The sequence below is a fragment of the Myotis davidii genome, unplaced genomic scaffold (assembly GCF_000327345.1).
Source record: "Myotis davidii unplaced genomic scaffold, ASM32734v1 scaffold753, whole genome shotgun sequence".
NCBI lineage: Eukaryota > Metazoa > Chordata > Mammalia > Chiroptera > Vespertilionidae > Myotis > Myotis davidii.
In genome coordinates, this window is record NW_006286231.1 from 2,489,845 (window position 1) to 2,502,642 (window position 12,798).

The 12,798-nt window shown below is 36.2% G+C and overlaps 1 protein-coding gene and 1 pseudogene across 11 annotated transcripts in view; one reads left to right on the forward strand and one right to left on the reverse strand.

Annotated features, from left to right (window-relative positions):
• PRPF40A (pre-mRNA processing factor 40 homolog A) overlaps window positions 1–12,798 on the reverse strand; it is a 57,487-nt gene that overhangs the window by 32,722 nt on the left and 11,967 nt on the right. For 9 of the 11 annotated variants that reach the window (XM_015559813.1, XM_015559810.1, XM_006757388.2 and 6 more), the window contains exons 3-5: window positions 7,864–7,944; window positions 5,683–5,713; window positions 4,289–4,302 (exon numbers count right to left, since the gene is read on the reverse strand). The exons of 1 other annotated variant lie outside the window; for it this stretch is intronic. In XM_015559813.1, coding sequence (XP_015415299.1) covers window positions 4,289–4,302; window positions 5,683–5,713; window positions 7,864–7,944 — 126 coding nt within the window. The remainder of the gene's footprint in view (window positions 1–4,288; window positions 4,303–5,682; window positions 5,714–7,863; window positions 7,945–12,798) is intronic. One more of the 11 variants, XM_015559814.1, reaches the window with a different exon arrangement.
• Window positions 2,804–3,176, forward strand: LOC102754126 (annotated as a pseudogene).

The window sequence follows — 12,798 nt, forward strand, 5'->3', positions numbered from 1 at the left end:
TGGTTAGAGGAATCAGGCAGGCAGGCAGGCAGGTGAGTGGTTAGGAGCCAGCAGTCCTGGATTGCGAGAGGGATGTCCAACTGCCGGTTTAGGCCCAATCCCTGTAAACTGGCAGTAGGACATCCTTCGAGGGGTCCCAAATTGGAGAGGGTGCAGACCAGGCTAAGGAACATACCCTCCTCCATGCACGAATTTCGTGCACCAAGCCACTAGTCCTATGTAATAAAAGACTAATATGCAAACCGACCAAACGATTGCTATGACACGCACTGACCACCAGGGGGCAAACGTGCAACGCAGGAGCCCCCTGTTGGTCAGTGCACCAGAAGCCAGGTTTACGGCTGGCAAGCACAGCTAAGGATGTCTGACTGCTGGCTTGGCGGGAGCGGGTCTAAGCTGGCAGTCGGACATCCCCAGAGGTCTCCCGGACTGCAAGAGGGCCCAGACCGGGCTGAGGGACCCCCCCACCCTGCCATGAGTGCACGAATTTCATTAACTGGGCCTCTAGTATATCCGATAAGGAGTGAATATCACAAATATATAAAGAATTCATAGTTCACCAGCAAAAATCCCCAAACAATCCAATTTAGAAACAGGCAAAGAAACTGAGTACACTTTTCCAAAGAAGAAATACAGATGACCAACAGGCATATGAAAAGATGCTCAATGCCACTAATTATCAGGGAAGTACAATTCAAAACTACAAGATATCTATCACCTAACATCTGTTAAAATTATCACCAAGAAGACAATAAAAGTGGTAAAGAGGATGTGGAGAAAAGAAAACCCTTGTGCATTACTAATAGGAAAATAAATTCGTATAGCCATTATGGAAAACAATATGAAGATTCCTCCAAATATTAAAAACAGAACTACCATTTGAACCAGCAATTCCACTTCTGGGTATTCAACTTAAGAAAACAAAAACACTAACTTGAAAAGATATATGTACCCCCATGTTCACTGCAGAATTATTTACAACTAGAGGCCTGATGCACAAAATTCATGCAAGAGTAGCCTTCCTTCCCCTGGCTGCTGGCACTGGCTTTCATCTGGCACCCGAGACCAGGGCTTCCCTTGCAGACCCGGCTTCATCCAGAAGGTCATCCGGTCTAATGAGCATATTACGCTTTTATTATTATAGATAGCTAAAATACGGAAATAATGTTGTGTCCATCAGTGGATGAATGGATAAAGATATTCTCTTGGTTGACTGAATAGTATTCCATTGTATGTATGTATGTGTGTGTGTACATATATATATATAATGGATGTGTACACACACACACACACACATACATTCAATGGAATACTATTCAGTCAACCAAGAGAATGAAACCTTGCCATTTGGGACAACATGGATAGAGACGTTGAGGGTATTATGCTAAGTGAAATAATCAGACAAAGACAACTACCCTATAATCTCACTCATATGTAAAATCTTAAACAAACAAACAAGCAAACAAAAAACCCAAGCTTATAGACACAGAGAACAGATTGATGCTGGTTGCCAGAGGGGAGTTGAGGGAAATGGGTGAAATAGGTAGAGTCAAAAGATACAAACTTTCAGCTATAAAATAAATGTCATGGGACTGTAATGTACTGCATAATCAATACCTTCTATATATATATATATATAAAAGGCTAATATGAAAATAGACCAGAACGGAACCGAACAACCAGCTGCTATGACGTGCACTGACCACAAGGGAGCACACACAGAATATGGTGCAACAGGTGAGCGGGGGGCCAGACCAAAGTGGGGCACTGGCTGCTGTCATTGGGGCGAGCCTCTGGTGGTTATTAAAAATTCTTTGCTCCCGCACACTGCAGTCCTGCCTGGCCTGGCGCTCGCACCTGTTGCTGGTGCCAGCCCTGCTCACACCCGTTGCTGGCGCCCAGCACCAGCCATGATTGCTCAACACCATCAGTGGATGTGAGTGGCGCTGCTGACCCTGATCACCCCTCAGGGCTTCTCCACCTCCCCCTGCTCCTGAGGGGCGATTGGGGCCAGCAGCCGCCTCTCGCACCCACTACCAGTGACAACCCTGATTGCACTCACAGCTGGCACTGGAGCCACCACTCACACCCACTGCTGGCGCCCGGCGCCAGTCCCGATCGCTTGGCGCCATCAGTGGGTTCAAGCAGCGGCTGCTGGCCTTGATTGCACCTGAGGGGCGATTGAAGCCATCAGTGGGTGCGAGTGGGGCCAGCACCATCAGCACATGAGAGCGACGGCAGTGGGACCAGGGTCTGCGGCAGGAGGGGCTGTGCTGGGGTACAGAGGATGGGCTAAAACCTGCCCCTGTGCCCACCGCAGCCTTGTGGCCCACAGTTCCTTTCAAGGTGCACAAATTAGTGCAGTGGGACCCTAGTAGTTAATAATACTGCATTTCCTATCTAAAAATTGTTAGGAGTAAATCATAACAGTACTCATCACAAGAAAAATTTTTATAATTTGTAAGGTGAAGAATGTTAAATACGTAACTTATTGTGATCATTTCACAATGTATACAAGTACTGAATCATTTATTGTATACCTAACACTAGTATGTTAATTAAAATAAAAAAAGATGAAGAACTTAAAGGGAATGACCATAATCTGAAGCAGACAAGTAACTCATATTTGTGTACCTGAATCTAAAAAGAAAATAAAAGTAAGCTTTCAAATAAAAACATAATATTTTTGGAAAAGTTTAATAGAAAAATATGAAATGTCACTCCTCCTAAAATTGAAATTAATTACTATCATTAGCCAAAAGTAAAAACAAGGCTTTTCCCTGCTGATAGAGCTCTTGCAAACATGGTGAACGTTCCTAAAACCCACCGAACTTTCTGTTAGAAGTGTGGCAAGCATCAACCCCACAAAGTATTGGGCAAGGATTCTCTGTATGCACAGGGAAAGCGACGACATTATGACAGGAAGCAGAGTGGCAATGGTGGACAGACTAAGCCCATTTTCTGAAAAAAAAGGCTAAAACTATAAAGAAGATTGTGCTGAGGCTTGAATGCATTGAGACTAACTGCAGATCTAACAGAATGCTGGCAATTAAGAGATGCAAGCATTTTGAACTGGGAGGAGATAAGATAAAGGGTCAAGTGATCCAGTTCTAAGCTTCATATTATGTTTCATTATGTGACAATAAAATCTTGATATGTTCAAAAATAAATAAATAAATAAAAACAGGCACTTACAATGAAAAAATACCAAATATGTTATAACCATTCAACTTTTAAAGCAAAAGATACAAATTTAAAATATTTATATATAGTTCACAATTAAAAGTGTTTCTCCCTAATTTAAAATATTGACATATATGCAATCAATTCATAGCTTTTACATTTCCTAAATCTGGGGATAACAGCTACCTCCAGGAATGTAGTTCTGAATAAATAAAATTATACATATAAATTTTTTTTCATTGATTTTTAAGAACACAAGCAAAAGAAGTCAGAGGCTAAAGAATGGTACTATTAAAAATAGATATAAAAAGACATTTTTAGGTGGTCTCAGGCTTACAGTATTTTCCAAACGCATCACAAAATTATTTAACAGTATACCTACAGAAGCATTAGCAGAAAGAACTAAAAGATACTATCTTGAAATCAAGTGTTGAGAAAAAAACCTGTGGCACAGCAATATAATTATTCATTTCCTAAAGAAAGTCAAGCAATTATGAATATTCTGTCTTTCTGACACTGTTAAGGTACAAGAAAAAAAGTATTATTATTATTATTATTTTTTATTGATTTCAAAGAGAAAGGGAGAGGGTGACATAGAAACATCAATGATGAGAGAGAATCATTGATCAGCTGCCTCCTGCACGCCTCACACCGTGGATCAAGCCCACAATCTGGGCATGTGCCCTTGACTGGAATCAAGCCCAGGACCCTTTGGTCCACAAGCTGACGCTCTCTATCCATTGAGCCAAACTAGCTAGGGCAAGAAAAATATATTTTAAACTACATTAGTTTTGTAGTAAAAAACAATTATATATTTGTACATAAGAATAATCTCTAATGTAATGCTTAACTAAAAGTTTACCAGGCTAATTAGTATGCACCTACAAATTTCATTTTCCTTCTAATTGTGATAGGCAGAATCAAATCCTTGATATTGGATTCCTATTAAGTCCCATCAAAATCAGTTTTCAAAATAAATCATTCACAAACTATTTTTCAACATTTGGCATGGAAATAAAAGGATTAAAGTTAGTAAATATTTAATACAGAAATAAAAATATAACAGGCTAAAGTATAATGAAATAAATATCTTTGAGGTACTTACTGTGCCTGTTGTACCTAAAAAGAAAAAAGAATATTTATAATGTAATAAATCATGCTATCCTTGAGTTAACAGTTGAAAAATACTTAATATTATTTCTGTCAAGTCATTCCATCACACTAAATATCCTAAAACTGTCCCATATAACCTATGATTATGTACTTGCTATTTCCAGGAAATAAATATCTATAGTGCAACGATTTTCAGAATCAAGTGGCACACTGAACTTTCAATCTGCAAACTCAAAGCTGGTTTGAGAAGTATTCACACATATGCCCTTTGTTTCTCTTGTTCTTGCTATTATTAGGTGTTCTCTTTCTCTGCTATACTATTAAAGTACTTGAAAATACCTCTCTAATCCTATGCTTTAGATTTCTAGCAAGTTCAAGCATCTAAGGTCCACTCTCACAATTAAAAGAGGTCACTATGACATCAATGGTAGAGCCAAGGTATTAAAAAGTAATTAAAAATAAATGTTAAGTAATTTTCCAGGATTATTTAGGGTAGTAATAATTAGCTCCAGATATCTATATACATTAAAATATTACATGAGTTATTTCAGAACATCGTTTCAGCTTAAATCATGATATTTGGGAAACATCTTAAAAACATCAATTATGTCCCCTATAAACCTGTAGGAAAGCACACTGTGCATTTAAACATGTTGTGAACCATGTTTAAAACACAAGTTTAGGCATAATCACGGGACAAAGTATTTCATCCACATGAAATACTAATTTATGTGGAACATCATTTACTCATGGATAAGTGAAGAGTTACTATTACATATTATAACCACATTAGTCAAAACAAACACTTATTGGTAACTGGCTGAAGAAAAATATTATCATAGGACTTACGAATTGCAATGACTACAAGGACCAAGCAAGGTAACAAAAAAAAAATAACTAAGTAGTCCAGAGGCCAATAAGAATGCATGTTCCACATGAAGTGCTACCAATTCTACAATGTTTGCTGATACAATTATGAGCTCACCAGAGTTGTTCATTCGATACTCTGAGACCACGGTAAACAATAAATATTCAGATCATCCAATTTTTTCAGAGAAATAAAAATCTTTGGGCAAAAAGATAAATTCAAACTTTAAGTCAACAGACTTTAAATGTTAGCAACTAATTACAGAATTTAAAAATACTGTGTAGGCCAAAGTATATCCATAGACCAAATTTGGTTCCAGAACTCTTGATCTAAAATTAGTTTCTTATGAATTCAATTATGAATGTTATTCCTATTTCCCACTGCCTTTAAAAAAAAAAAAGACAAAAATCAGGAGCTGATTATAAATCACAGGAGATATTGCTTTCATTCCTCATTATAATATGGTAGCTACTGTTCAAAGGAAGTGTAACATACACCACCATAAATGGTATGCATACCTGCTGTTAAATCCATATTATTTACTCCTGGCTGTAAGAAGAAAAAGAAAATTAATAATATTCACCTTGTTTAAACTGTATTTTACATAAGTCACTCATAAAGAACAATCAGTTCCCTCTATGTATAATTCTCAAGCCACTGACTCAAAGATATTTTGTTAATTTTAGTGGTCTCAGTTCCCTGAGCTTGATATAAATTATAAAAAACATCAGGAGCCTGAGGCTACTGAAGTACTTTAACCGTTTGACTGCTAAGGAGCGCTATCGCGCTCTTCTTATGTTACTCCAAAAATGCGAAGAGCGCGATAGCGCTCCTGGTTTTTTTTTTTTATGCCAAGACTGCGGAGAGCGTAATAATGCTGCTCCAAAACACTAGAATTTGTGCGTCCAGTGAAGCACGTTGCGTTTTCGGAGCATACGATTTTTAATTGTTCTAATAATATTACATATTTCAAATCTCGCAAACCACCCGTGTAAAAGATTATAAGAAATTATTTGTGTTAAGTTTTCTGAATTATAAGTGCTTATTACCAATTTTATTCACAAAATTAATTAAAACAAATTTATGTAAACAATTGGTATTTTTTAATTTTTGTCGTTGCAAAGCAATACAAGTGAGTTTATTGTATAAAAAGTGTTTTACATTTTTTCCCATACACGCGCAATTAGTGCCGCAGTTTTGGCATATGTCCGAAAAAATACGTCAGGAGCCAAACGGTTAATCTAAGTGCTACATTTATATGACCATCAATTATATACAGATCAACAACTCTTCAGTCAAAATTCTGAAATCCAAAAAGCTCTGAAAACCAATTCATGTTTTACATCAAAACTCATTAAAGTAGCAAAACCTGACCTGAATGAAATGAACTATTTAGTCTTTATTTGCCCCACGTCAGAGGAAATATCCATGTTTCACTATGGAAATACTGTCCTAGAAATTATAGGGCACTGCCCAAGACCCCATAGGAATTTTTAATATAATATATAGTATATATAATTTATTACTCTATAATATTTTTAAAAAATTGACATATATCTGGTCCTAGGGGTTTTGTATAAGACACTACAAACTCAGCACTCCAATGGAGTATGCCACATCTGTTCATTACAACCACTAGGCTATCACGTAATAAAGAAGTTGTACAAATTTGAATATCATGATTTATATATTGCTATACTACCCAGTGTTCATAGTATTGATTAAGTAATGTGCCACAGCTTAAGTCTCAAAAAGTAATGTATTTCAAATGTAATCTTCTGATTTCTAAATCTAGAATCTAGTATTAAATGACATCATTTCAATTTTCAGTTGGCACTCAGTAAAGCACATGTCTACTCTTTAATATATTATAATGCTAGCAGACCAATAAAATATTTCTAGTTGACAAATTTGCTGTTTAGTATTCATCTCATCTAATATGTACAATCAACTCAATAAAAATATTCATATACTATAATATAAAGGGAAAAATGGAACTGCTTATTCAGGAAGCTAAAAATAAAAGTCCACTATAATTCCAATGTTACATTACAGTACTCCAGAGGCACTTAAAAGCTAACAATTGCCTATCAAATACATACATATTATCTATATATATAAAAGTTTAAAACGCTAAGTGTCTGACCAGTTGCTATGATGCGCACTGACCACCAGGGGGCAGATGGTCAATGCAGGAGCTGCTGAGCTGCAATGACTTGGTAGCAGCGATTCTTGGGTAACGCCCCTGAAACCAGAGAGGAGGGAGTCCAATTCCTTGCAGGGCCGCGTTTCTACCTTCAGCTGTGGGTTATGTTGTTGTTGGGGCACTGTCAGCCCTTAATCTGGTTTACTGCACACTTGCATTTGGGCTCCATACCCTGTATGACAGCAACTTTGCCGAGTGCCCTCTCGCACTCTGGGACCCCCCAGAGGATGTGGGAGAGCCAGTTTTGGCCCGATCCCCGCAGGCCCGGCTGAGGGACCCCAACTGCCGGAGGGACCCTGTAGATGCCAGGGAAGGACCACGGGAGGTTGGCTCCAGGGTGTGTCCAGCCCATCTCACCTTGTCCCGCCCCGCCCCGCCGGCCACCGTTTAATTAATTTCCTTTCAATGTGCAGGAATCTGTGCACCGGGTCACTAGTTTAATGTATAAAAGTAATCAAAACATCACAGGAAATAGTTATTTTCACAAGATTACCGGTAAGGCAGGCTGCATGGAAGCCTGAGACATATGAGACATCATCATTCCAGGCATTACTGAAGACATCATTCCAGGCATCTAGAACAAAAGTAAAAAAAAAAAAAAAAAGGTTACTGCATAAGACCAAAGCCCTTAATATGACTTGAAGAATCTATGTACAACTTAAGATTAAAATCCAGTGAGCACTATATTATATAGGTAATATGCTTAGTAAGTGCTTGTTGAATGAATGAAGTACTTCATCAATGATCTATTTTAATACTTATGTGATAATTACTATGTATAGTCAAAATTATTTTAACAAACTTAAAAGTGTAGGCAATTACATTATTTGTAATCTAAATTTAAGAATATTAATTTCCTTTCAATTTTAGCTCAACACTCATGCTTTTCTCCCTTTTTTGGAGCAAGACAAAAACTTTTTTTTTCTCCAGTATTTCTCACCTTTGAATTTTAGTATCTAAATTAAATAATTGTATAGCAATCTGGTTCTTTAGATCAAAGGTGTTTAAAATTCAGTGATTTTTAAAATTACATAAAAATCTAACTTCTCGAATACAAATAATCTATAACCTCACTGGTAAAAAAAAATTAAGTATATACATAAATATCTGAAGAAAAAATATTAGTTTGGAAGCTTAATCTAGTGTACCAATAACTGCCATCCAAATCTACAAGTTAATCTTTCCTATTAAGCATGAATAAAGATCATGAAGAATAACACATTTCCAAAGGATTCCGACCTATGCTCATGTACATCAGTATAATTCTACATTATAATTTTGATTTTACTATGAACAAATCTAAAGAAAACATGGAGGTGGTAAAAATTATATACAATCATAGGTACTTAAATAAATAACCAATTATTCAAAAATTTCAAGTTAAATGAACAATTTGAGAAATAAGAACCAAAAAGAAATAAACATATTAGTCAATAGGAACCTATACATGTAAGGTTACTAAAGATAGACAACACCGCCCACACACTGAATTTTATTACTTGTGAAAGTCAAGTCATCAAGCAAAACCAGGCCAAAGTACAATTAAAATTAAGGAGAATGGTATTTATGCGTTAAAGGGTAAGTTTTTTGCTTCTCAAAACATTAAATAAACTGATTAAACATCACTGAACAAGAACTTAACAGAAAACATGTGACTAAAACTTGAAATAAATATTCAAATAATCCTTAAAAAAAAAAAAGGTGCAGAATTTGAAAATCGAAATAACAAGCCTCCAGTACCCACACTAACAGAATAACAAAAATAATTTGCACATTAAGAGAAATAATAAAAGAGATCAAATGAGAACTAGGCTTGTTCCCTCTCCTCCCCAACCCCTACAGACACACCCTCACATTAATTTTTCATTAGGCTAATAGCAAAGTAGGTTTGAATTCTGTAAGTACTAAGTTACTGATTACGGTGAACCTGCTGTTTAAAATGGTCTGTTTATAAAATCAAAAACTAGTAACACACCAGTAACTAGAATTCTAAGCTGAATTGAGGAACTGAAGTTTGAGAACTTAACAGAAAAACAAAATCTCTATCACGCAACGATTTCCACATGGTAGCACAAATGAATGTAATTTCAAACTGAAATACTGTGACACACAACTAATCAAATCCCATTTAAAAACAGAGCACAAAAGAACATGGCCAATGACACAACAGATAGTATATGAGAATCATTAAAGAACAGTTTGCTCTGGCAAGGTAGTTCAACTGGTTGGAGCATCGTCCCGTACACCAAAGGGTTGCATGGGTTCAATCCTGGGTCAGAGCACAAACCTAGGTTTCGGGTTCGATCCCAAGTCAAGGTGTCTAGGGGAGGCAACCAATAGATGTTTTTCCTCTCACATAGAGATGTCTCTCTCTCTCTCTCTCCCCCTCCCTTCCTCTCTAATTTAAAAAGGTGACAATTTTCTCAATTGTTCTTCCCAAACTTCCAATTTTAAAACATCCAAAAATTTACCTTTAAGACTAGAACTCATGATATTGGTTACAGAATGAGATTTAATTTCAAATAAAAAGATAAATTCTCACTCAGTACCTCAGTGAATTCTTAGGAGTAGCAACTAGTTAAGCTTGTTCAGCCCGACATTTGGACAACTCTTAAATAAACTATTCCAAAATTAAATAGATCATTAATTTTAAACCAAAACTGTAATGCTATTCACATGAAGCCAAAGAACAAAAACATAAATATGCAAAATACAATGTTTCTTATGAAAAGCTATTACAAGAGCCTGACAAAATATAGCTCTTCCAGAAGTTTGGGTATCACAAACAAGCCTGATTCCCAAAGCCTGAAGAATCCACTTTGTGGGAATGTCATTTGTTTGTCATTAATTCTACAACACACATAATTATTTTATTTGTTTTAATACCACACTGATAATGGAAATCTAGGCTGCATTATCAGTGTGGTTCCAATCCCCAAAAGTGATTTTCTTTCCTCTGCCTAAGTTTGAGACAACTAAGTAAGCTATTTTGCTGTCCCCTTTCTGATGATAGGTTTATTTCTTTCTTGTTTCACATGAAGAGAATAGCTCTTTGGTGTCCCAGCTTTATTTGTTGAATATTTTAGACTTCTCACTTTAGGCTTATTTATTCTCTCTCTTAAGGCACCATAATACAATGGAGTGTCTTATGATTGATGGCGCTGTAACTTCAATGAAATGGGATATTGGCTCAAAATGGTTAAAGAAAAAATTCTTAACCTAGTTGCCACAATACAACAAATTCCATGAGCCAGATCGTTCAAGTTACAAAGTCGTAGTTCATGTAAGCTTAGTGTGAAGCACATTATAAAATCACAACCATGTAGCACTTCACAAATTTCCATTTAAGCTACTGAGGCAAATATATTAAGTGCTATACTAATTAAGAATTGGGCCAGAGAGAACCGAAGTGTGAAAGACATATATTAACTCAAATTTGATTTTTAAAAACTATTCTATAGTTGCAAATTGACTTAAAAAGTTTGATTTTTGCTTTTTTACTTGGTTCCCTTTAAATGTGCCAAATTCAAACTCCACAATATTAGTACACTCTAAAGAGGCTATTTCGTGTACTATTTATATATATATATATTTTTCCTTTTTTACTGGATATACTGGAGTGACATTGATTAAAAATTGTAAGTCAGTTGCCAATATTCAAAATTTAGTTTGCTAGATTTTCTTAACATGGAGAGTTTAGAATTGACTAAGTCTAGTTGACCCTTGAACAGGTGGGTTAGGAATGCCCATTTCCTGGGCAGTTGAAAATCCAAGTATAACTTGTGACTTCCCCAAAAGTAACTACTAATAACCTACTATTGATCAGAGCCTTAATAACAACATGGTCTACTAATAAATATTATGTGTTATATGTATTTTACATGGCATTCTTATAATAAAGTAAGCTAGAGAAAATGTTATTTTATAAAAACCATAAGAAAAATACATTTACAGTATTTGTTGGAAAAAAATCCCCATCTAAGTGGACTTGTGCAGTTCAAATCTGCGTTGCTCAAGGGTCAACTGTATATTCTTTCCTTTCAAATTCCAAACAGGTTAGTTAGCTTAATGACAACCTCACACCGCTATACAGGGAAGCAGTCTAGTAAGCTATTTTGTCCTTACACTCTGGAGTTAGACTGTCAGCATTCCTATACCAGCTTGGCCACTTACCAACTGTGCAATCTTGGGCTAACTTACTTAACCTAGCTGGGTCTCAATATCCTCACCTGTAACACGGAGAAAAATTACTCATATGAAAATACTGTTATAGGGCATCAAATGGGAAGATACACTTAGAAGGCACTTAGAACAATGCTCAATAAATGATAGTTTTAACTCAGAATGAAAGTATCCCCCCTTGTGTTGCCTCTTATCGATTCCCTATCTGTCTGATAGGCACTTTGGTTCTTTAAAGACATCTAGTAAAAACTGTTAATCATCATCTTCAGTAGAAATCAATACATGTAATGACAGATAATAAGTCTTGTACTAACATCAGTTTACAGCTGGCTCTGAAATGTTACTGTACAGTTCACTTAATTCTCTAAGTCTTACCATTACCGTCTAAAAATTGGACATCCATCTAGTAGTCAACCTACTTTTCGGAGTCAGGAGAATCAAATTTAATAGAGTATATGAATCTCGGAAAATTGTTTACAAACATGGTGATATAATTCTCACACAGATTAGGTGCCACAAATCCTATTCCCTGAAACCTTTAAAAAGAAAAAAAAAAAGCCCTGGCTGGTCAGTTTGACAGAGCATTGTCCCAATACACCAAGATTGCGGGTTCGATCCCACATCAGGGCACATATAAGGAGCAAACAATGACTGCATACATAAGTGGAAAAACAAGTCCATGCTTCTCTCTTTGTCTTTCTTTCTCTCTCTCTCTCTCCCACCCCGCCTTCCCCATTCTTTAAAAGTCAATTAAAAATATTTTTAAAAAGACAAAAATTGTGAAAAAGGGCACAAGGCAAGTAAATAGTTTTAATTATTCAGTACTACTCAGCCCATTCTCTCTATTGAACCTCAAACTAACTTGTTCAATGAGGGTACAGAAAATATAAAGAGCCCTAACTGGTTTTGCTCAGTGGATAGAGCATTGGCCCACAGACTGAAGGGTCCTGGGTTCAATTCTGGTCAAGGGCATATATATATACCTTAGTTGCCAGCTCAATGCCCAATAGGGGGTGCGCAGGAGGCAGCCGATCGATGTTTCTCTCTCATCGATGTTTCTAACTCTATCCTTTTCCCTTCCTCTCTGCGAAAAAAATCAATTAAGAAATATTTTTTTTAACACTAGGAAGACTGAAATTTAGTATATACCTATATTGCCCAAAAGCAGTCAAAATGACTGCATTGTGAAAGAATAACTAATGTGTAAAGAAATTTGTGTAAAATTAATTTTTAATATTTTTATATT